This window comes from Rhipicephalus microplus, chromosome 4 (assembly GCF_043290135.1).
Source record: "Rhipicephalus microplus isolate Deutch F79 chromosome 4, USDA_Rmic, whole genome shotgun sequence".
In the NCBI taxonomy this organism is placed as follows: domain Eukaryota; kingdom Metazoa; phylum Arthropoda; class Arachnida; order Ixodida; family Ixodidae; genus Rhipicephalus; species Rhipicephalus microplus.
In genome coordinates this window covers 198437251-198463192 of record NC_134703.1, presented here as the reverse complement: position 1 = coordinate 198463192, position 25942 = coordinate 198437251, and the positions used below count along the sequence as shown (strand labels likewise).

Sequence of the window (25942 nt, the reverse complement as noted above, 5' to 3'; positions counted from 1 at the left end):
GGACTGACGTGCGCCCCAGCAAAGTCTCAACTCTCAATGCCAAGAAAGCGCTTAAGAGGCCGACAACCACCGCAGACACGGGACCCAGAAGTGGGAGGCAGTGAAGGTGGGAGGCATCGTGATTTCTCAGGTTTCAACGCAGCGCATTCTCGGACTGCTTATTCAAAATGATGGGCCGGAGTAGCAGAGTTAGAAAAGATTAAAAGAACCGTGCAACAGGTCAGTCACCTGACAAAAAAGATGACAAGCAAAAGCCCCTAACTGAAAGAAGAAGAATTCACAAAAATGATTGAGGCGTTAGTTACAAGTATAATCACGTACGGGACCCTGTACGTAGATATGAAGAATACCCAGAGGATTCAAATTAACACTCTTATCAGAAATGTCTACAAGTTTACCATGGGCCTGTAACCTTCCACATCCACGAAAAGTTGCTTAAAGTGGGACTGCACAAAACATGGGATGAGCTCACGGAACCACACCATCTCAGCCAGCTGGAGAGACTGCAGCTGACGAATACGGGTAGAGCCCTGCTCCAAGTTTTGTATTACCGCATCGAGAATGACATGCACGTTCCTTAGCGCATTCCGTACGAGATCAGAAATAACTTATATATAAGCAATATACCGAGGAACATGGATCTTAAATATGACAAATGAAAAAGGCAAGCAAGGATAAAACTGCTCAAGCAGATGCTACAACGCACCAACAGGAATTAAGAAAATGTGAGACACACGGAAGCAGCGGCTTACCTTACAAATGACCGCTTTGCTATTAGCGTGGTCGACGAAAGCGGCACAGAATGGGGAGCAGCATCCATATGTGCCAACGACGCGAGTACAGCGGAAGAGCTGGGCATAGCCTTGGCCATCGCTACATGCAGGGATACGCGGGACACCATGATAACAGTTTCGCATGAGGCGTCTAGAAGATACATGAACGGTCGGATTGGAAACGCAGCACCACATGACTTATAAAGCACTGAGGTGGACGAAATAACCATCCTTTGGACACCGGGACATGATTCTCTCGCGGGGAACCAGTGGCGCACGCCGCGGCTCGAGATCAGGCACGCCGAGCCATCTTCGACACGCCGAGATCACGTACCGACGGCTGTCACGACAAGCATGAGAAGTACGCAGACATTTTGGCACACTACAGGAAGCAGAGGAAGTGGTACCCGCCAGCACACAAGAGTCTGAGTAGGGAACAAGGGGTGACATGAAGAAGACTACAAGCCGGGACTTACCCGCATGGAACATTGATGCACGCTATGTATACAGGAACGTTCAGGCGGGACTGCAGGTTTTGGCCTCCAGACACGCGCAACACTCTGCGCCACATGGTGCTGGAGTGTCTCCACAATTCGGACATACCGCCGTCGGCACTGCCAAGTTCAAACGCAAACAAAAAGAAACGGATAAAGAGGAAGGATTCGAAGACCAGTGGGAGGTTTCGCTGGTGATGCAAGACCCCGACAACCAGCTAGGATTGGTGAACCGGGCTCGAGTGGCGGTAGCGAACAATGGCTACCTGACTAACTGAGGAGGCCACCCACCTTAGGGCTGAAATACAAAGAGCCTGGCCCAAATAAAATTCATATCATTCATTCATTTCCACATATTGATATATCAATGACACAAAGTAAACGAATGCGTTTGCGACAGGAGAAATTTCATGCAACATTCTCCTGCTGCACACTACCTGTATTATTCGACCACCTGCTCACCGAAGTACGGGTACTTTAAACTCCTGACGACTTGAATAACGACAATATTTCTGATTTCTCTATGAATAATGCACTTTGGTTTACTATTTCTTGATTAGGCGCGCAAGAAACACAGTAAGATTCACATTTGGGCAAGTTGTATTTCGGTATACATGTTGAAATGGATAATTAGAAAAGAAAATAAGTATGAAAAACACGCATACCACAGCGGCATCTAAGGAGTTGATGTGTAAGCATACACCCAGAAGCACTCTATGGAAATTGAATCTCTTTCTTAGGTTGTGACATAACGTAGCAAGAGATTGTACTTGCGATTACCTCGTAAAAGTTTTCTGTGCCCTTTTTTCATGTCCGCAAACACCTAAATCGGCTGCCGATGATTTCATAATGCGTGGCTGTTGGCCATAGTTTGCATGCAGAAAGATAGTAGATGTAGTCACTTTTTTAATCTTTTGCAACCTTCCTTCACCTTTGTGAGCGCATTGTCATGCTGTCAATGATGCGAGAACACGCGACCGTAGTAAAAATGGTGCTAGTGATGTCTAATGCTGTCAGGTTTTAGACAGTGCCGTAAAGTGTGATTCTTCTTCTTGTGTCTTACAGCATGTTCGAAAATTGTGCCCCGGAGCAGTCGTGGATTGATTTGTGGGGTTTAACGTCCCAAAACCACCATATGATTATGAGAGACGCCGTAGTGGAGGGCTGCGGAGATTTTGACCACCTGGGGTTCTTTAACGTGCCCCCAAATCTGAACACACGGGCCTACAACATTTCCGCCTCCATCAGAAATGCAGCCGCCACAGCCGGGTTTCGAACCCACGACCTGCGGGTCAGCAGCCGAGTACCTTAGCCAGTAGACCACCGCGGCGGGGCGAGCAGTCGTGGAGCAGTCTAGAATTTTCCCAAAACCAAAAAGGGGCCGAACGCCCCGGTTCTGTGGAGGGGCAAATAGAATACTAGCCGTTGCGCTTCGTCTGCTGATCGTCTGCTACGCGCGTGGCACGCAACAAATGTTGGGATTGCACAGCGTCGCTCCACCGATTTTTTCGGAGCACCTCGGAACAACAAAAACAAAGTGCTCGACGGGGCGCGCCCTGGTTACCGAAGACGGTTGGTGCGCTTTCCCGAAGATGCCATTAGTTTTCTCGTGGTGCACTTTTCAACACGTAAGAACGACTTCGGAAAGAGTCACTGCTGCGCTTACACGCACAATCAACAACGCATTATGAACGCAAAGCTCATTCGCAGTGTTAACGAGGAAAATATCTTCAGACAGTGCTGAGTGCGCAAGCAGTAGTGCAGATTGAAGGGCATGCAAAGCAAGGTGACACATTGTCAGCTTGGACGAGCGATCTATTGCACAAGCTAGATAAGGTAACGGGCATCGTATGCGCGCGAAAGCATGTCAAACAAATATTAAGAATATTTAGTATTTTCCGTCCCACAACCACGATATATTTATGAGAATTGCCGTAGTAGAGGGCTCAAAAAAATTTTGACTACCTGGTGTTCGTTATCGCGCACTGACATGACATTGTGCAGGGGCCTGTACATTTCGCCTCCATCGAAACGCGACCAACAGATGTCCACCGATTGGAGAAGCAGACAAATTAAGGAGGCATGTGATCATGTGATATAACGTTGTAATTATTTTTTTTCATGCACAGTGGAAGTTTATACAACCTAGAAAATTAAAACTACCGCTTATGAAAAAAAAAGTGTTGATGCCACTGTATGTACGTATACACAACAACCACGGTGCAAGAATACTTTAGGTGAGCAAACGCCGGGACTATCCGCTGCCCGATAATGTTCGGCTTCGCTAGAAGCCTGGGAGATGGCGCTACAAACTTTGCCCCGGTTTCCACTCCGTATACCTCTCGGTGTAGGAAAGCTCCGCGACGGAGGAAAGTAGTGCTCATTTATCGTTGCCACAACACCGTAGCCGCACTGTCAACCTCCTTCCTTTCACCCCTCTTTCGCGACACCGCTCTATGTATGTCACGCGGTTGATATCGCACGATTACCCGATTTTTGCTGATTTGAAAACCGTCGTTCACGTGCCGGATGTGCTTTGCGAAATTCGCCAGCAGGCCTGCCACGGTTCTCAGTCCAGCGAGCCATCTATCGGCGTGCCACACACGAGAACACGATAGGTCCCTCCCAGCCAAGCGCTCGCTTCACGGCGTTCACTCACCTAAAGTATTCTTGCACCGTGACAACAACTGAAAAAGCGGGCTCTCCGTTTGTATCTCGTCTCATTCGGGAAACCTAAGCTGCTCTACTCTTTTACAGCTACACGAGCACTGGAAAACAATTTGGCCGAGGTGTGAAAAGTAGTTTTCGCTGATCCCTTAAAGAACCGAAGCTGTAACAATCTGCCAATAAGGAGTATTATCAGCCTTAGGCTCTATAGCATGGAATTTAACAACCTAAAGGTAAGAGGTTCCCTAGGTCCACAGTCATTCAATACTCTTTCTGGCCACGAAACGCCCTGGGGTAGCTTGATATGGGACCGAAAGCTGCCACGCATGAGGGCACGCTTCTCCGGTCCTCTAGGTTGATTACGCCGAGTCTGCATATGCAGCTGCCGCGAGCCGTAAGTTCGCACGTGTACTCAATATATGTGATTGCTTTTTGAATAAGGGTCAAGTTAAGGTACTGCACAGTTGAAGCTGCACGTTCGCGGGACGATGCTGTTTAGGTGCTGCGTACCAGGGTGCTGTTTAAGGACATTAAAAAGGTGGTGTTTTTTGTTTGAATGCTAAATGTTCGTGGAAAGTTAGAGAACTCGATGCGAGTTTAACGTAGCAAAAAGCGAACGACTTCAGCATTGATTCGAAGTATCTGCGTGTGTGTGTGTGAAGCACTTTCATTCATGGGACATTATTCACGCGAATGATTTCCCGATAAACGCAGCACCAAATCGAGGCCGACAAACAATTGCCGTACCTTACATTCAACACAAGTTCTTCTGTGTTCGACGGCCTGGCAGCCTACTTCAAGAATCGGAAGTCAACAATAATGGCCACTAGTAGTTTGAAATTCGCTTAAACTACTCAAACAATTTAAACAGCCATCGTGTGCGAAGGGTGTCTACAACCGTGATAAACTGACCATTAGCTACATATTGTAACAGCAATAACAAAAAAAAAAACTAGATGCAAGATTTTTGTGTCAATATTTCGTTAAGACGTCTTTTGAATTCTACACTATTGCACTGATCAGTGAAGGTAAAAATTGTTTCTTTTATGTACATGATAAGCATCTGGACGTACTCGTTTTTTTAATAAAAAAGATCGAGGTTGCAATTTGATTAAGTGTCTTGATTCGCCAAGGAAGTATGGGACTGAATGCAGTCGATCGTTAATCTTTGTTACCCTGCTCGTACGAGATAAAATTTAAGAAGCGCGATTCTGAATTGGAGGACATATTATTTCATGCGGTTTGCTTAGGAGATGTTCGAATCGAAAACACATTAGGAAATGGTCTGGTACGATTTGATTAATATGCATGAAAACTAGCAACGTTGTCAAGGCCTGAAAACGACATTTACACTAAGGAAAGGGTTCCAGTGATGGTTACAATCTGCCAATGTATGCATTTCAAAATTATTGCAGGGAAACGCGAACTCACACTCTGGAACATTTTCTGTTACGTAAAAATAGCTAGTCACTACTACTGAATCCACGCGCATGCGAACAGAAGTTCGGGAAATAATCGTTCTTGACCTTGAGCTTAGGCTTTGGGACTGTCAACGTTAATGCCCCTGATATCCTATTCTCTGTATAACGCATCACGCTCAGATCACCTTTTGTTTATGTGACGCCTGTTGAACAAACTAAACAAAAAATTTTGCAGTATCAAGTAAGTGACCTGCATCTCGACTGCTTGCACACTGAGCTGCCAGCTGAACATAACATTGTTTACATTTTGTATGCGCCTTGTTTTCGTTACGAAAACAACCTCAAAGTTCAAAGCTTAATTCGTATATTCGCTACGGCAAAAGAAAATACAAATGCTGTCTAAAAGGAGTGAATCTTTCGTCCACGACGTGCCAGCAAAAATAAATACATACGTCGCCTGCGGTGGCCACACCGTTGGGTGGCCACCATTTCATACTGTGGCGTCCCCAGTGGCCGCCACTAGTTTTATATGAAACAGCAGTTTCGTGACCAGAAAAGCTGTTGTGAACTTAGAACAACAGGCTGTGATAGTGGCTTACGATTTGGAGGCTTGGCTGGGCTTTCATCACTGGCCACGCTTCCAGTCACTGACTATCGGCGATTCGCTCACCCACATCCGCCTCCGGACGGCAGTACTTCCATGGATTATTCTTAGTGCACAGCACTCACACATTAGGAAAACTAGGCCGGTAGGTCTACTGTCTCCACTGTTGATCACATAAGAAGAAAGGAACATCGGGTTAACGCATTTACGTACTCCCCTTCACTCCCCGTTGCAGGACCTGGTCTTCTACAACAGTGAATGGCTCTACTGTGAACCACACGGCGACGGATAGGTCTCATCGGTGCGGCGTTCTGGCGGGGCACTAGTTGGCGTCCATCACACTTTCAATGACTGCTTAGTGGGGGCGCTGCATGACTTCCTTGATCCAATCCACGTAGTGTGCCACCTTCGTGTACACGTCCGGGAAGCCTTTCTTGGCGCAGCCAGAGCCGAATGACGTGATACCCGTCAAGTGCCAGCGGCCAAACAGCTTGCACTGCAGGGGACCTCCCGAATCACCCTGCAGATTGACATTCAGCGGCAGACAATAAGAACAATCGGTCGTCTAGTGTCATCTAGTGAACCAAGACCTACAATACCGCAACAACTTTATGTTCTTTTAATTATTCGTGTTTCACTTGCGAGCTGTGGTGTTGTGGACAATCAGTTCGAGATAACTTCACGTACAGTTTCTTCTGACAAAGCTGCTTTCATTCTCTGATCGAGGCAATTATCTGTACAATCATCATGAGTACAAGCATCGCATGCAAAACGAAAAAGACACATGTGCGTTTGCGTCCTTGCCACAACGTACGCTCATGTATTAAGCGAAGAATATGAAGAGTGCCTCACGTGACATGTTCCTCGTCCGCCTACTAGGGTTCCGGCGCACAAGTGCCACTTCTTAATAGGGATCTTGAACTTGCGCCTGTAGGCAGCGTCGCAGACGCCGTTGTCGTAGATCTTCACAAACACCTCCTGGAGAATGTTGGACGGCCGCGCATCTGCGACATCAATATCAAAGGACACTTGGTCCCTCAATGATGAAAAACTAGGGAACGTTGTTACAATGAAGCTTAATAAATCTAGAAAAACACTTTTAGGGGCCGAGCAGGTCACACAACATCTTGCGTGTGTCGTCGAGGCTCGTCATTGTTCCTAGTCGAATCGCACATGCGAAACATCTGTGCCCAAAACCATCCACTAAACGTACACAGTGCGCATGGCTTAAAAAAGAAAAACAAAACATGAATGATTCCACCGTTAGAGGAATCGGCATAACACTAAAATAAAACGTGCCCTTGCAGAGGTGGTGGAATACTTACTGTATATCGTTGTTGCAGCGCTCCGCTTGTTGCAGTGCTCCTTGTTTATTTATTATTTTATTGTATGTGTTGAATATTTCTATGTACTGTTTTACTGTACCTGCCTAAGGTGCCTCACGAAGCGTGGGCCAAGTCAGGAGACACTCTCTCCTTTTGCCCCATTCGTGAGCAGTTTGCGAAAACGCGCAACTAACTAACTAACTAACTAACTAACTAACTAACTAACTAACTAACTAACTAACTAACTAACTAACTAACTAACTAACTAACTAACTAACTAACTAACTAACTAACTAACTAACTAACTAACTAACTAACTAACTAACTAACTAACTAACTAACTAACTAACTAAAGTTATTGTTATACAAGAGTTTTTACATAGTATACTTGTGTTTGGCAAAGCTGGGTAGTATCACGATACAAGGGTATCATGATGTTATTTCAGAGATACTTTCGAATATCTGTATTGCTGTATCGAGGTACTTTGCAAAAGTTTATTTGTATCTCAGTGGTGAAGTACTTTTACAATGTATCGCCCGTATCGCGATAATAACCAGGACACGCGTTTCTCGTTCCTTTTTTATTTCGGAAATGAGCTGAGACGTGTTCATTACGGGCAAAAAGCCTTTTTACTCCTGTGACCTGGGAAGTCCGCGGCGAGATATGCACCCACCATTTCTACATTTTTGCTGAGGGCTAAACTGACTCCTACCTTTTTTGAAAGCGAGGTGGTCGCTGTGTTATCCGTATCCCATTGCGCACCTTCAGGCATAACTGAAGTGTGTTTAAATGATCGCATGCTTGAGCTTGCCAACAATGTTACACTGCCATTTTGAAATCCACCAGTGATATTTTTATTGTGAGGAGCATTGTATACTGCACAACGGGCGCCAAACGAAAGCGTCATTTTTTAGAATGTGTTCCTTTATGCCAATCTAACTAGCAGTGTTTTTTTTTCTTTCGTTTTTTCCCTCTTTTCTTGCAGCGCCCATTTGAAAAAACCGCAGCTTATCGCGGAAGCCACAAACCACCCAAAGACTTTGGTGTGTGGTGCCGTGTGCCATCAACGATACTTCTTTCTCCAAAGCATTTCTGAAGGACGCCAGCGTGACCACACGGTGATTGAAAGGAGGCCTTTCTGCGTTTCTTTTCGCATTCCGTGTTTTGTTGGTTCTTCTTTTTGATTTTTGTACGTTTCTGGGAAACACTAAACTTTCAACTGGAAGCAAGCGCTCGTCTTCATTGTTTATGTGTTTTTCTCCTGCTTCACCCCAGGCCACTTTAGCAAAACGGGAAACCAACAAGCCTGAACCGCTATAGTTTACTAAGTAGAAGGTCGTTGAAGTAAGGGCGGCCAATACAGCGGGAGGAAGGAATTAAGGAGCCTTAGTTTCTTTTTTGTTTAAGTCAGATACACATGCTGACCGCTGTGTTCGTCAAGTTCGGGCCGTATAACGCATTAAAAGTGGTGGTGTTAGCGGTAGCTCATTGATCTTTAATACAGCGAAAGCTGTTATATGACCACAACTCCGGTCACGCGCAGCGCCGTACTTGTCCGCTGCCGCCACCGCTATATATCATCATCATCATCAGCTTGACTACGCCCACTGCAGGACAAAGGCCTCTACCATGTTCCGCCAGTTAACTCAGTCCTGTGCTTTCGGCTGCTGCTAATTTACACCCGCAAACTTCTTAATCACCTCATCTGCCCGCATATATATATATATATATATATATATATATATATATATATATATATATATATATATATATATATATATATATATATATATATTGCCACAGGCATGGAACGAGGTTTAGCCATGCCAATGCGAGTATGTGCCATGGTGTGAAAGAAGAAGAGGACGGTTGGTGTGCTCGTGCTCTAACGTTCGGTTCGGCTCGACGTCCAGTGCTGCTTCTGTGAACGGACGTTGTGGTCGTTCTGTGATCACGTGACATTTTCTGGTGGAGGTGCTGGGTGGTGTTGTATGCACTGCAATCAGCAGCAAGGTCCAGACACTAGTCGCGACTTGGAAGAACCAGCTGACCGACGGCGTAGCAGGCGACAACTAGGCCTACCTCCTGAATTAGGACCATTTCCACAACTCGGCAGTACTATGGCTAGTGCGGGAACGCAAATCCAAGAAACATCAACGCTGCCTCCTCCATGGTTCTTCAACGTCCCGCGAACTCCGAAGCCGTTCCACGGTGACCCTTACGAGGTCGTCGACGACTGGCTTGACGACTACAACCGTTGCGGCAGCGTCAACGAGTGGAACGAGCAGCGAAAGCTTCGGTATGTCTACTTTTATTTCGAGGACTCTGCGCGCACTTGGTTCGAAAACCATGAAGCCACTATGACAACCTGGCCAGAGTTTTGCAGCCAGTTGCGAAATACCTTCCAAAGCTCTGACCAAAAGGAGCAAGCGGAGCGGCTCCTCAATTCCCGAAACCAGCGTTCGAACGAGAGTGTTGCCATGTTCGTTGAGGACATGTCGCGGCTGTTCAGGCGAGCCGACTCCTCAATGACGGAAGAGAAGAAGGTGCGCCTCCTAATGCGGGGAGTGAAAGAGCAACTGTTCGCGGGACTAGTGCGGAACCCTCCCAGCACTGTAGAGGATTTCCTCCGCGAAGCCACGACAATAGAGAGAATGCTAAGGCAGCGTTCGTACCAGTATGAGCGTCCTGGCAGTCTTTCGTCAGTGTCGTCGGCCCTGCCAACACCTGACGTCATGACTGTAAAAGACCTGACGGAGCTCGTGCGCAGTATTGTGCGCGAGGAGCTGCAAAAGCTGCACGTGGTGTTTTCTCCGCCCCATGTTGCTGCTCTAACGGATGTCGTTCGCGAAGAGGTCCGGCAGCTGGTGCACCCCATGACGACTCTGCGTGCAGCCGAAGTCCAACCCATGACGGCCCCGCGTCTAGCCGAAGCTCCGATATTAACGTACGCGGAAGCACTACGTACTCCTGCACCGGCTGTTGGCTATCCGTCCCGTCCGTCCACCCTGCAGACGGCACCGTCGTTCTACTCGGCACCACCGCAGTACGGCAACCCACCTCTTACACGGAAATCCAGTGTATGGCGTGCTCCCGACAACCGGCCTCTATGTTATCACTGTGGTGAACCATGTCACATCTACCGTGAGTGCGCCTACAGGCACATGGGTCTTCCTGGCTTTCGTCCGGATGCTCGTCGACCCAAAGATGGTGAGCGGCCCCGTGCTATCGGCGAATACTTGGCAAGCCAACGATCCTCAACCCTTCCGCGTCGCCAATCCCGCTCACCAACTCCACGGCGTTCCACGTCGCCTGGCCAACAATCGACCTTTGCGGACGTCCTTGCAGGAAGATCACCTAGATCCACAAGCCCGCGCCGAAGAAACTAAGAACAGCAACCTCTGGGGGTGAAGCCGCTGTTTATCGACCGTTACAAGACCCTCCCCCGATTTGCCTGCCGACATCCGACGACATTCTTTCACCGACGTGTGCCATCGACGACAAACGGGTCTCTGCTCGTATCTCTGTCCTTGTCGACAACCACCCGCTGACCGCTCTGGTAGATACGGGTGCCGATTATTCTGTTATAAGCGCTGACCTCGCAGCACAGCTAAAAAAGGTAACGACACCTTGGTGACATGGAACCAACCTCCGGACTGCGGGAGGTCACCTATTGACACCGCTAGGAATGTGCACTGCCCGCCTCCGAATTCGTGAGTCGACGTACATTTTTTTCTTCGTTGTATTGCGCGAATGCTCCCAAAACCTGATTTTCGGAATGAATTTTCTCCGCGAGTATGGAGCCATTATTAACCTTCGCGACATGCTCATAACCTTATCTAACGACCATACAGCCCTACGAAAGGATGCAGTTGCGCCGACCACAACACTTCGAATTGCTGACGACACCATCGCACTGCCGCCGCGAGCCAGTATGTTGGTAACTGTGGAGAGCGACTGTGACAACAAGAGTAGTGGCATCGCGGAAACTAACCTCTCGGTGCTCTTGGCTCGGCAGATTTGTGTCGCGCGTGCTATCGTCAAACTGAAACATCGTAGGACTCAGCTTCTGATCACGAATTTCGGCGGCCAGTACCAACACTTGGCAAAGCGAACAGCAATCGCGAACTTTGAAGCCATCGATGACGAAGAATGTTCCACTATCGCTCCGATTACCATTGCTGCCAAAGGTAACACTGCATTATCCAGTACGGTTAACGTGAATTGCCAGCTATCCGGTGCGCAGCAACAGCAGATATGCATGATTTTACGTACGTATAGTGATTGCTTTGCGTCCACCTCCAAAATCAAGCAGACCCCAACCGTGAAGCACCGCATTATAACGGACCCTACCGAACGGCCTGTACGACAGCACGCCTACCGCGTGTCGCAAAAAGAACAAGAGGCAATACGTTTTCAAGTGAAACAGATGCTCGACGACGACGTCATCCAACCCTCGAACAGTCCATGGGCGTCACCCGTCGTACTTGTTAAAAAGAAAGACGGCACTCTTCGATTTTGCGTCGATTACCGGAAGCTCAACAAAGTGACGAAGAGAGACGTTTACCCTCTCCCGCGCATAGATGATTCACTGGATCGACTTCGACATGCCCGATATTTTTCCTCAATGGATTTACGCAGCGGCTACTGGCAGATTGAGGTCGATGAACGTGACAGGGAAAAAACAGCATTCATAACTCCCGATGGCCTCTACGAATTTAAAGTGTTACCATTTGGATTGTGCTCTGCACCGGCAACGTTCCAAAGGATGATCGACACCGTCCTGTCCGGTCTGAAGTGGGAATCCTGCCTCGTGTATTTAGACGACGTCGTTGTTTTTTCCAAAACATTTGAGCAACATTTACAACAACTTCAGTCCGTCTTCGTCGCTATTCGATCCGCAGGCCTATCGCTAAAACCAGAGAAGTGTCATTTTGGGTACGAAGAACTAAAGATCCTCGGCCACCTTATCAGTCACGATGGCATTAGACCAGACCCAGAAAAGACCATGGCTGTTGCTGCATTTCCTCCACCTTCGAACAAACGGGATTTGCGCCGGTTTTTGGGTCTATGCGCCTACTACAAGCGCTTTGTCCAGAGCTTTGCCAACATCGCTGAACCCCTTACTCGTTTAACGAAGGAGGATACTCGTTTTTTGTGGGGTCCAGAGCAGAGAGCTGCTTTTTCCCAGCTTCAGCAGTGCCTTCAGAGTGAACCCTTACTAGGGCACTTTGATGAAGATGCCACCAGCGAACTTCACACTGACGCAAGCAACATCGGTCTTGGTGCAGTACTCGTCCAGTGGCAAGACGGTGCTGAACGTCCCATCGCTTATGCTAGCCGCATTTTGTCATCTGCGGAAACTAACTACTCGACCACGGAGAAGGAATGTCTTGCTGTTATTTGGGCGATAACAAAGTTCCGACCGTATCTGTATGGCCGTCTATTCAGAGTAGTTACGGACCATCATGTCCTCTGTTGGCTGGCCAATTTCAAGGACCCTTCAGGGCACCTCGCGAGGTGGAGCTTACGCCTTCAAGAATTTGAGGTTACAGTCATCTACAAGTCGGGCCGCAGGCAAACTGATGCTGATTGCCTTTCGCGCGCACCCCTCGCGACGACATCGAGGGACGATGATACCGATGGCCATTTTCTTTGAGCAGTCAGTGAATTTGACTTGGCCCAACAACAGTGGAATGATTCAGAGATCCAACAACTTATCAAATACCTTCAAGGTCGCAGCTCGAGTCCACCATCGGCATTCGCACGTTCAGGGTCATTTTGTCTCCGCAACGACATCGTCTACAAAAAGAACTTCGAACCTTATGCGACTGAGTACCTCCTCGTAGTTCCACCAGGCCTACGTGCTGACATTTTATCTGCCTGCCACGACGAGCCTTCCTCCGGCCACCTAGGATTCGCACGTACCCTTGCCTGGATTCGGACTCACTACTACTGGCCAAAGCTCACCCACGATGTCAAGCATTACGTTAAAACGTGCAATCATTGCCAGCACCGTAAAGCCCCACCTGTGCGCCCTGCAGGTTTATTGCAGCCTGTTGCACCCCCGTCACAACCGTTTGAACGAATCGGCATGGACTTGCTTGGGCCCTTCCCGGATTCACATGATGGCAACCGCTGGATCGTAGTCACTACTGACTATTTAACGAGGTACTTCGAAACGAAAGCCCTACAACAAGGCACCGCCAATGAGGTTGCGTATTTTTTCATCAACAACATCGTCCTCCACCATGGAGCGCCAAGAGTTGTTATCACTGACCGTGGAACAGCCTTTACAGCCCAATTGATGCAAGATGTCACGACTTAGTGGAACAGCTCATCGCAAAACAACCGCATACCATCCACAAACCAACGGTCTGACGGAGAGATTAAACAAGATGCTCGCTGACATGCTATCTATGTACGTCGACCGTGATCACAAAAACTGGGATGCAATTTTGCCATACGTAACGTTCGCTTAGAACACTGCGGTTCAAGAGACTACGGGTTTCACTCCCTTCTGGTTGCTTCACGGCCGAGAAGCAATTGCAATGCTTGATGCCATGCTGTTGCCTTACACGACCGATATTACTACTGATGCGAACGACTTTATCCGGCTCGCCGACGCGGCCCGCCAGCTTGCACTCGAGCGGATCCGAAAACAACAACGAATTGACTCGCAGAGGTACAACTCCCGTCTTCGCCATGTCATTTACCAACCCGGTGATCTGGTCTGGCTGTGGATCCCCTTTCGCAAAAGGGGCCACTCGCAAAAGTTACGTCACCGCTACTTCGGTCCCTATAGAGTACTACGGCGCCTCACAGATGTCAACTACGAAATTCTGCTTGAAGACACAGCTCAGCGATCTCGATGTTCTCAGCAGGCCTACATTGTTCATGTGTCACGGATGAAGCCACACTACCCCCGAGCCACCTGACACTGCTTCATCATCCGTCTTTTTGCGTGTACGCGACTACTTTAACTTTTAATCGGCATTGGTCATCGGGGTGGTACTTTCTTTTTCGAAGGGGGGGGGTAATGACACAGGCATGGAACGAGGTTTAGCCATGCCAATGCGAGTAAGTGCCATGGTGTGAAAGAAGAAGAGGACGGTTGGTGTGCTCGTGCTCTAACGTTCGGTTCGGCTCGACGTCCAGTGCTGCTCCTGTGAACAGACGTTGTGGTCGTTCTGTGATCACGTGACAATATATATATATATATATATATATATATATATATATATATATATATATACATTTATATATATATATATATATATATATATATATATTCAGCAGGAAGTTCAAGGGGTCTGGTACGTATAAAGAACACAAGCGAGTACACGTACGAAAGAGCAATACTTTTATGCCAACGTTTCAGCCGTGGCACGGCCTTCGTCAGGGAATAAAGAGTAGACAAGCAGATGCCCCTTTTAAGGGCCGTTGAAATCACACAATTGATCAGAATAGTGATTAGAAAGTGCGAAAGCAATACCAAAACAACATTGTCAGTATAATTTGATACGAGTATTGAGCAACAATATCGCTGTGGATAACTCAAGATATGAGCGCATAGCTTCAGCGTAGGGCAAATTTTTATGCGTAGGGCAAAATTTTTAAAGCAATAAAGCACTTCATAAGCCAAGCGAATATCATGAGCACATGTCACGCACACTGTAAGATACCCGAGGGACAGTAAACAAAATTCAACTGGTAACTGAAGCGTCAAGTTTGATGCCAAACTACTGCATGCGCACATATAATAAATGGAAGCACACACAAAAAATATATATAATCAAACAAATGAGAGAAGAAACGATGGCATGGGTTGGGGGGCATTTAACGCATTCCTGTGATGGACAATGCTACATAGAAAGGAAAGTAACGCGTCCAACGCTTTCGTTGATGCCTGAGTGCAAAGTGTTGAACTTGTTAATGAGATAGGACTCGCGAACTTCTCGGTCATGATGAGTTTTAAACCCGGATTGTAATATTGTGGCTTTGATGTTATCGAAAGAGTGCCCTGGCATCTGGACATGTTTTGACAGTGGAAGATGAGGAAGGTTAGAAGCATGGGCTCTGTGGTTGTTAAAACGTAACCTGAATGATGTTTCGGTATGCCCAATGTATTGCATACGGCAAGTGGAGCACTCAAGCATGTAGATAACATTAGCGCTGTCGCAAGTGAAGTCTCCGTTGATTTTTAAGGAAAAGTTTGATGCGGTGCTAGTTGCGGTATGAGTACTTGACATGTGCGGGCAAACCTTGCAGCGGGGCTTATTGCAAGGATGGCAACCACTGTAGTTGGACCGATTAATTATTTTCGATGATGTTAATGTATCATGCAGGTTGCGTGATCTGCGGTAAACTACCCTCGATGGTTCCGTAAAAATGTCTTTTAAGTGATCACTTTGTTGCAAGATATTGTGGTGTTTTCTTAGAATATTGGCCACATTAGGAACCGAAGCTGAGTGCGTAAGGATGAGGTTAACACTGTTACGTGAAGTGTTTGCAGATCGTTTGTTGCTTGTGAGCAACTCTTTACGGTCAATGTTGTTAGCCTTCTTGAGGGCGTCGTCTATGATTCCCGATGGGTATCCTTGCCTCGTAAGAGCACCTCGTAGGTCTTCGCAGTTGCGAGCGAAATCATTGTTATCAGAGCAGATGCGTTTAAAGCGAATGGCCTGACTATATGGAATACTGGTTTTGCAGTGTTTTGTGTGACTACTATGGAAGTGAAGATACTGATGTCTATCGGTTGGTTTCCTATATAGTTTGGTCGTCAATTTTCGATTGTACAGTGTCACTGTGACGTCAAGAAAGTTGACACTGGTGTCCGAGTATGAGTGCGAGAATGATATATTTGGATGGGCATTATTATAATCGCTGATGAAAGAAAGAAGCTGGGATTCACCATGATGCCATACTAAAAAAATGTCATCGATAAAACGCTTGTAATAAAAAGGCTTCAAATCGCGGCTGGCAAGAAAATCGCGTTCTAGAGAGCCCATAAAAATATTTGCGTAATTCGGGCCTATTCGTGTGCCCATGGAAGTGCCGCTAACTTGAATGAAGTGTTGTCCGTTGAACTCGAAATTGTTTAGTTCGAGAATTAATTTGAGAAGCGTAGCTAGTGTAGAGGAGTCTATCGGTTTGTCGAGGTCAGACTCGTTATACGCTTTTACAACAGCGCGGATACCATCAGAATGGGGAATGTTGGTGTACAAAGAACAAACATCGAGGATCACCAAAAATGACCCATCAGGAATGTCTAAATCAATGATATCATTTAAAAAGTGATTGGTGTCTTTAATGTACGAGGGAAGTGAAACCGGAATAGAAGAAATGAGGGTATCAACGTAGCGTGACAAATTTTCTGTCACCGTACCTATACCAGACACAATCGGTCTACTGGGAATGTTTTCTTTGTGAATTTTGGGTAGGGTGTAGAACCTACCAGCCACCGGGCTTAGTGGAATCAGCGTACGTAATGCAGACTGAGCGATTTTGTTTTCTTTTACAAGATCTGTAACAACATCACTGACAATGCGTTTAAATTCCGCTGTCGGGTCGTCATTTAGACGCCTGTAGTATGTGGTGTCATCAAGTTGTCTCTGGGCTTCACCAATATAGCTGTCAGCATTCAATACCACTACTGCACCACCTTTATCTGCTGGCTTAATTACTATATCATTGCGGCTAGCCAATGCTTTGATAGCCTGAGCCTCTTTAAAGGTGACGTTATGGCGGAAGGGAAAACGTGTTTTGTACGCTTGAAGTACATCATCCTGTACAGCTCGTATATATAAATCGAGGCATTTATCCCGTTGAGTGGCTGGTGTCCAGTGTTTACCAGATGGTAACGCGGAGTTGGTTTGTTCACTTGGTTGGCGGTTGAAAAAGTACTCGCGCAATCGCATGTTTCTTTCAAAGTTATGAAGATCGGCAATGAGCGTGAATTCATTGTAGCCGCCAGTTGCGGGACAAAAGTTTAAACCTAGCGACAAAACCTTAGATTCTTCAAGACTTAATTGATGACTAGATAAATTCACTATATTAGTAAGTTGCCCGGTATGCTTAGCAGGGTCGGAAACACTTCCATGCGCTTCGGAATACAAAGCAACGGGAATACCCGTTGCTTTGTATTCCGAAGCGCATGGAAGTGTTTCCGACCCTGCTAAGCATACCGGGCAACTTACTAATATAGTGAATTTATCTAGTCATCAATTAAGTCTTGAAGAATCTAAGGTTTTGTCGCTAGGTTTAAACTTTTGTCCCGCAACTGGCGGCTACAATGAATTCACGCTCATTGCCGATCTTCATAACTTTGAAAGAAACATGCGATTGCGCGAGTACTTTTTCAACCGCCAACCAAGTGAACAAACCAACTCCGCGTTACCATCTGGTAAACACTGGACACCACCCACTCAACGGGATAAATGCCTCGATTTATATATACGAGCTGTACAGGATGATGTACTTCAAGCGTACAAAACACGTTTTCCCTTCCGCCATAACGTCACCTTTAAAGAGGCTCAGGCTATCAAAGCATTGGCTAGCCGCAATGATATAGTAATTAAGCCAGCAGATAAAGGTGGTGCAGTAGTGGTATTGAATGCTGACAGCTATATTGGTGAAGCCCAGAGACAACTTGATGACACCACATACTACAGGCGTCTAAATGACGACCCGACAGCGGAATTTAAACGCATTGTCAGTGATGTTGTTACAGATCTTGTAAAAGAAAACAAAATCGCTCAGTCTGCATTACGTACGCTGATTCCACTAAGCCCGGTGGCTGGTAGGTTCTACACCCTACCCAAAATTCACAAAGAAAACATTCCCAGTAGACCGATTGTGTCTGGTATAGGTACGGTGACAGAAAATTTGTCACGCTACGTTGATACCCTCATTTCTTCTATTCCGGTTTCACTTCCCTCGTACATTAAAGACACCAATCACTTTTTAAATGATATCATTGATTTAGACATTCCTGATGGGTCATTTTTGGTGATCCTCGATGTTTGTTCTTTGTACACCAACATTCCCCATTCTGATGGTATCCGCGCTGTTGTAAAAGCGTATAACGAGTCTGACCTCGACAAACCGATAGACTCCTCTACACTAGCTACGCTTCTCAAATTAATTCTCGAACTAAACAATTTCGAGTTCAACGGACAACACTTCATTCAAGTTAGCGGCACTTCCATGGGCACACGAATAGGCCCGAATTACGCAAATATTTTTATGGGCTCTCTAGAACGCGATTTTCTTGCCAGCCGCGATTTGAAGCCTTTTTATTACAAGCGTTTTATCGATGACATTTTTTTAGTATGGCATCATGGTGAATCCCAGCTTCTTTCTTTCATCAGCGATTATAATAATGCCCATCCAAATATATCATTCTCGCACTCATACTCGGACACCAGTGTCAACTTTCTTGACGTCACAGTGACACTGTACAATCGAAAATTGACGACCAAACTATATAGGAAACCAACCGATAGACATCAGTATCTTCACTTCCATAGTAGTCACACAAAACACTGCAAAACCAGTATTCCATATAGTCAGGCCATTCGCTTTAAACGCATCTGCTCTGATAACAATGATTTCGCTCGCAACTGCGAAGACCTACGAGGTGCTCTTACGAGGCAAGGATACCCATCGGGAATCATAGACGACGCCCTCAAGAAGGCTAACAACATTGACCGTAAAGAGTTGCTCACAAGCAACAAACGATCTGCAAACACTTCACGTAACAGTGTTAACCTCATCCTTACGCACTCAGCTTCGGTTCCTAATGTGGCCAATATTCTAAGAAAACACCACAATATCTTGCAACAAAGTGATCACTTAAAAGACATTTTTACGGAACCATCGAGGGTAGTTTACCGCAGATCACGCAACCTGCATGATACATTAACATCATCGAAAATAATTAATCGGTCCAACTACAGTGGTTGCCATCCTTGCAATAAGCCCCGCTGCAAGGTTTGCCCGCACATGTCAAGTACTCATACCGCAACTAGCACCGCATCAAACTTTTCCTTAAAAATCAACGGAGACTTCACTTGCGACAGCGCTAATGTTATCTACATGCTTGAGTGCTCCACTTGCCGTATGCAATACATTGGGCATACCGAAACATCATTCAGGTTACGTTTTAACAACCACAGAGCCCATGCTTCTAACCTTCCTCATCTTCCACTGTCAAAACATGTCCAGATGCCAGGGCACTCTTTCGATAACATCAAAGCCACAATATTACAATCCGGGTTTAAAACTCATCATGACCGAGAAGTTCGCGAGTCCTATCTCATTAACAAGTTCAACACTTTGCACTCAGGCATCAACGAAAGCGTTGGACGCGTTACTTTCCTTTCTATGTAGCATTGTCCATCACAGGAATGCGTTAAATGCCCCCCAACCCATGCCATCGTTTCTTCTCTCATTTGTTTGATTATATATATTTTTTGTGTGTGCTTCCATTTATTATATGTGCGCATGCAGTAGTTTGGCATCAAACTTGACGCTTCAGTTACCAGTTGAATTTTGTTTACTGTCCCTCGGGTATCTTACAGTGTGCGTGACATGTGCTCATGATATTCGCTTGGCTTATGAAGTGCTTTATTGCTTTAAAAACTTTGCCCTACGCATAAAAATTTGCCCTACGCTGAAGCTATGCGCTCATATCTTGAGTTATCCACAGCGATATTGTTGCTCAATACTCGTATCAAATTATACTGACAATGTTGTTTTGGTATTGCTTTCGCACTTTCTAATCACTATTCTGATCAATTGTGTGATTTCAACGGCCCTTAAAAGGGGCATCTGCTTGTCTACTCTTTATTCCCTGACGAAGGCCGTGCCACGGCTGAAACGTTGGCATAAAAGTATTGCTCTTTCGTACGTGTACTCGCTTGTGTTCTTTATATATATATATATATATATATATATATATATATATATATATTATGAAGTATTGGTAGTCTCGGCTGCGTCAGCGTTTATTTGAGGAAATACCTCGCAGAACGAATGGGCAGAGCCAGTACACAGACGATGACGATGATGATGACCCAGAGTGGCAATGAGGACAAGGAGACAAGCTGATGATGGTGATTGTGATCATGCAGGGTTGATGACGATGTAAGTAACAAATGCCCACACCAATTGTCCCCACTTGGAAGCGGACACCCTGGCCGCCGTAAGTCAAAGTGACGGGGAACGTCGCGTGAAAGGTTTTATGCGACAAATGTGGACAAATTCTGTGCTGCGGTAGCGGCGGTCTGTTGGGGTGACGAGTGGTGTGACACAATAATTAACTGGCGAAGTCTGTTCTAAAACAATGTATGGCCCGATGAAGCGTGGTTGGAATTTGTCACAAAGACCAGGAGTGCGAATAGGTGTCAAAAGCAGCACCTCGTCACCAGGTTGCAAAGACACAACGCGGTGGGATTCATCATAGATGATCTTCCGCTCGTGCTGTCTCGCTTCAGTATAGATGCGAGCTTGATGGCGAGACTGGGCCAGGCGGGAAATGTATTGTTCGCGAGAAGACTGACATGAATTTCCATGGCTGTTAAAGAAGGAGACGTCGGGAAAGGTAGTCGGGGTGCGTCCGTACACGAGGTAAAACGGTGAGTAGCAAGTTGTTCGCTGAACGGCGTAGTTGTGAGCGAATGTCAGGAATGGTAAAAAAGTATCCCAGTTTTTGTGGTCGGGTTGGACGTAAACGGCTACCATGTCAGCAAGGGTTCGGTGAAAACTTTCTGTGAGACCATTTGTCTGAGGGTGGTAGCCTGAAGCTGTCTTGTGAGTAGTTCCAGAAGCGCGCAGTACTTCATTTACCATTTGTGACAGGAACACTTTGCCGCGGTCACTAAGCCGTACATGAGGAGCCCCATGACGCAGTATTATTGCGTGAAGAATAAAGTCTGCAACTTCCGCAGCTGAGCCTGTAATAACAGAGGAAGTCTCAGCGTAGCGTGTCAGGTGGTGCACGGCGGTCGCTATCCATCGTTTGCCAGCAGATGTGACGGGGAGAGGCCCGTAAAGGTCAACACCTACCACCTCGAACGGCATCGAAGGGCATGGAAGTGGCTGTAGAGGTCCAGCAGGTGCAGACGTGGAGAGTTTACGACGCTGGCATGGGTAGCAGGAGCCGACGTTCCGCGCTACACTAGAAGAAAGGCCAGGCCAGTAATAATGACATCGAATGCGGTCAAGAGTTTTTTTAAAACCAAGATGACCAGCAGTCAAGTCGTTGTGGAAGGCTTCGAGCACCTGAAGTCGAAGAGAGCGTGGCAGTACAGGCACCCAGCGCTGACCATCAGGGTGATAGACGTGGCGGTAGACAACCCCATTGTCCAGCTTAAAGTGCAGGAGTTGACGACGGAGTCGCGCGTTGGGTGGTTGAGAAACTCCCGAAAGGCGGTCCATCATGCGTCTGCAGTATGAATCGGACCGTTGGTGGGAGATAAATGTTGGCTCGTCGACCGAAGAGGGTTGCCTTATTGATGCGGGCGTATGAACTTTGGTAGACGTGGCGGTTGAGTTTTCACCAAAGCTGATATGGGTAGTTGGAAGCGGGCAACGAGATAAAGCGTCGGCGTCTTGATGTTTTCCGCCTGACTTGTAAGTTATGTCAAAGTCGTAATCCTGCAAGCGTAGTATCCACCGACCCAAGCGTCCGGACACGTTCTTCAGCGTAGAAAGCCAGCATATGGCATGGCGGTCCTTAACGATTGTGAAGTGACGGCCGTGAAGATAGGGACGGAACTTCTGGACCAACCAAACCACAGCCAAACACTCTTGCTCAGTTATAGTGTAGTTCTTTTCGGCAAGGGCGAGTACGCGACTAGCATATGCAACAACTTTCTCTAGGGAAGACTTGTCGCGTTGTAGAAGAACGGCTCCTATACCAAGGCCGCTAGCGTCAGTATGGAGGATAGCCGGTGCAGCTTCGTCAAAGTGGCAGAGCAGAGGTTCAGACGTGAGTGCCCGCTTCAACAGGTCGAATGCCGTTTGAGATTCTTGAGACCACAGAAAGGGGACGTTGGAAGCAAGTAGTTGGTGCAATGGAGCAGCAATAGAAACGAAGTTCTGGATAAACCGGCGAAAATAGGAGGCGAGGCCAAGAAAACTGCGAAGCTCCTTTGGTTTTTCGGGATGCGGAAAGTGAAGGACTGCAGAAATCTTGTCAAGGTCGGGCCAGATGGCATGTTTGCTAACGACGTGTCCTAAGACCTTGATAGATTTGCTAGCGAAAGAGCATTTCTTAGTGTTTATTTGAAGCCCGGTGCCGCCAAGGCACGTCAAAACTTGATTCAATCGTTCTAGGTGCTCAGAAAACGTTGACGAAAAGATAATGTCGTCCAGGTAGCAAAGGCAACTTTTCCATTTCAGGCCGCGCAGCACGGTATCTATCATGTGCTCAAAAGTTGCGAGTGCGTTGCAGAGCTCGAAAGGCATCACGTTGAATTCATATAGCCCGTCGGGGGTTGCGAATGCCGTTTTCTCCTTATCGTCTTCATGCATGAGGATCTGCCATTACCCAAAACGCAAGTCGATGCTTGAAAAGAATTCCGCGCCTTGTAGGGAATCAAGGGCGTCGTCAATGCGTGGCATTGGGTACACGTCCCTGCGTGTGATCTTATTGAGCGCCCGGTAGTTTACGCAAAACCGCACAGAGCCATCCTTTTTATGGACCGAAACAATAGCAGACGACCAAGGGCTAGATGAGGGACGGATGACTTCCCGTTTAAGCATGTCCGCAAGGTTTTTTAGGGGCGAAGCTCCTTAGGGCGTGGGCTGTGCGTCCCCTGTAGCCTGTATATAGCCACCTCTAGTTTAGTTCTTGCAGTGTTCACTAGATGGCGGTACCGTCCCCTGTATGTAGCCACCTCTAGTTTAGTTCTTGCAGTGTTCACTAGATGGCGGTACCATCTCCTGTATGTAGCCACCTCTCGTTTAGTTCTTGTAGTGTTTACTAGATGGTGGTACTTGTAGCTGATGATGAAAAGATGCAAGATGTTATAAACTAGAAAGCGGTACTTGTAGTTGATGAAAGACGCGAGATTTTATAAAATAAAAATGATGTCACATATGGCGCGTGTCATTGGTTGAAGGCAATCGTTCGATTTAGTGCGGCGACGTACGCTAGGGGGAGCGATGTAATAAAATCGAGTGGGCAAAATGTACAGAGGATTCATGGTTTACCAGGTTTACCTCCGGAGCTTCGCCCACTCATCATCATTCACTTCGTGGATATGGCGGAATTTTTTTCTATATTTTTCTTTCGGTTAGACACACGCGGTAGGGTCGGTGGTGTACGATAGATGTATCAACAGTTTGAATTCGATGTGCTGTAGTATTAGTGCGGCCCAGCTTAGGCGAGCAAATATCGAAAGAATTCGCATGTTTTTGTAACAATGAGAGCAGCTGCTGCCTCTGTGAATATGTCAATTCGCTGCTGATAGCGGTGGTAAAGGCGGAGGAAGAAACATGCTCACCGAGGCAAGGTTCTTTGGATGCGATGGCCTGAAGTGGCGCGACAAATACTGGCTCGAAGTCAGCAACACGGGCCACCGTAGTGCCCTGTGGCAGTAAGATCTTCTCCGGTGTAGAGTTGATAGCAGTGACAAGTGCCGAGCCATTTCAAAAACGAACAACACTGGACGGAAGAACTATACTTTTGCGAACGCAAAGTGGTGACGGTGAGACCAATACATCCCCGTGATAGATGTCGTTGGACGTAATGCTGACAATTTGCTTTTGTAGTGGCGGCAGTTCGATGTCTTTCGCAGCGACCAGACGAAGTGGCTTCTGATTGTCGTCGTCAAGCATGTAGTCGGTGTAAGCGAGGTGAACGACGCGTTGTCCACAACAAATCGCCGCGGAAGCAGATGATAGAAAATCCCCCCCCCCCCCCCCTAAAATTAGCCGGTGAGAGCAGCGGGACAGGACAGCTGACTGGACATGATGGCGGATGCCGTCAATGAAAACACGCACAGTACAAAACGCGGAAGGGCGAATGACGTTCCCCTGGGCAGCAACTAACGTGGGGCCATCGTAAGGCGTCAATACTCAAATCAGCACGTATCACAGACAATGTTGCACCTGTGTCCACCAAAGCATCGACTCGCACTCCTTCCACTTCCACAGAAACCATGTTACACGGGCCTGATGGAGGAATTTCAGTTCTAATTCCGAATGCAGTTTTCCTCCACAAACTGCATCACTTAGTTTTCCGAATGAATATCAGAGGTGAATGAGGCTGGCCGAAGTGGAGAAGTGGAACGGCAGAAGGGCGAAGGCGAGCGGCGTCTCGTGTTTCGGCTGTTTCGTGGTGCAGTCCATGCAGGAGGAAATGGAGACCGGTGCGGAGGAGACGAATAACGCCGACCTTGATAAGGCGTCCCGGTGTACAAATCCCGTTCACGCACGTCGTTCCGACGCTCATCTTGCTGGCGCTTTCGCAGAAACGAGATATATGGCCGCGATAGCCACAATAGTAGCATACAGGGCGAGACGAGCGCCACAGTGGGGAATAGAAGGCATTCGGGGCTCCTGAAGATAGCGCGGTCAGGTGGGCCGAAGGGTCAGCGGGCACGGAATGGTAGTTCACCAGGGAAGCGGCAGCAACTGACGCGTAGGATGGACGCGGCATTGTCGCGTGGGCGTCGCTGGGAGGCACGGCAGCAACTTGAGGGTACGTGGATATAGGGCGAGAAGCAGGTGGCTGTACGGGCGCAGAGCCAGTCAGGAATGTAAATTCCTCTCTGATGATGTCACGTAAGGGCATTCCCGAAGGCTGTGTAGGTCGCGGTGTAGAAGGTGTGAAGCCCATGGACCGCAATTATTCACGTATAATGTCCCGGATGAGGTCACGCAGATGGCCATCTGACGTGGAGTGGTGGTCGCCAATGTCCGGTTGAAGGCGAACGGAGTCCAGCGCATCAAGGCGCTGGCATGTCGTCACGACATCAGCGATGGTAGCGGGGTTTTGCACAGCGAGGGCATTAAAGGCAACAGGCCCAATGCCTTTCAATATATGGCGCACTTTGTTCGATTCCGGATGGATTGATTGACACGCCGGCAGAGTGCGAGGACATCCTCGATGTATGAAGTGTACGATTTACCGGGATGTTGTCGGCGAGTATCGAGTGTCCTCTTCGCGACGGCGGATCGAATGTCTGGTGTCCCAAAGACGTGTCGCAGCTGCTGCTGGAAGGTAGCTCTGTCGGGTAAGTCAACGACGTGGTTAAAATACCATGTCTTCGCGACTCCGATCAGATAAAAAGGCACGTAACGCAGTTTGGCGGCCTCATCCCACCTATTAGCAGCACTTACGCGGTCGTAGTCATCATTCCAGTCTTCTACGTCTTCTCCCCGAAGACCAGCGAAGAGCGGGGGTTCCCGCTGATGTCCGTGTATGTAAGTAGGAGGGGCAGGTTGCGCCGGTGCGTGGTCGATGATATAAGTGCCGGCAGGCTCGGTCTGGGACCTGCTGCCTGACTGTGGGCGCAAGCGATGGCCTGAACGAAGCTCCAGGGGATATAGCGGGCTGCGGGAGGTCAGAGGACCGAAAATCCACCTCCACCACGTATGAAGTCTTGGTAGTCTCGGCTGCGTCAGCGTTTATTTGAGAAAAGA

General features: G+C 47.4%; 1 protein-coding gene across 1 annotated transcript in view; it reads right to left on the bottom strand.

The window, feature by feature from the left end:
* Nucleotides 1-1116: 1116 nt before the first annotated feature.
* Nucleotides 1117-25942, bottom strand: part of LOC119172992 (tryptase-2) — a 110774-nt gene continuing 85948 nt past the window's right edge. Inside the window, exons 5-6 of the mRNA XM_037424126.2 lie at nucleotides 6812-6963; nucleotides 1117-6479 (exon numbers count right to left, since the gene is read on the bottom strand). Coding sequence (XP_037280023.2) covers nucleotides 6315-6479; nucleotides 6812-6963 — 317 coding nt within the window. The 3' untranslated portion in view covers nucleotides 1117-6314. The remainder of the gene's footprint in view (nucleotides 6480-6811; nucleotides 6964-25942) is intronic.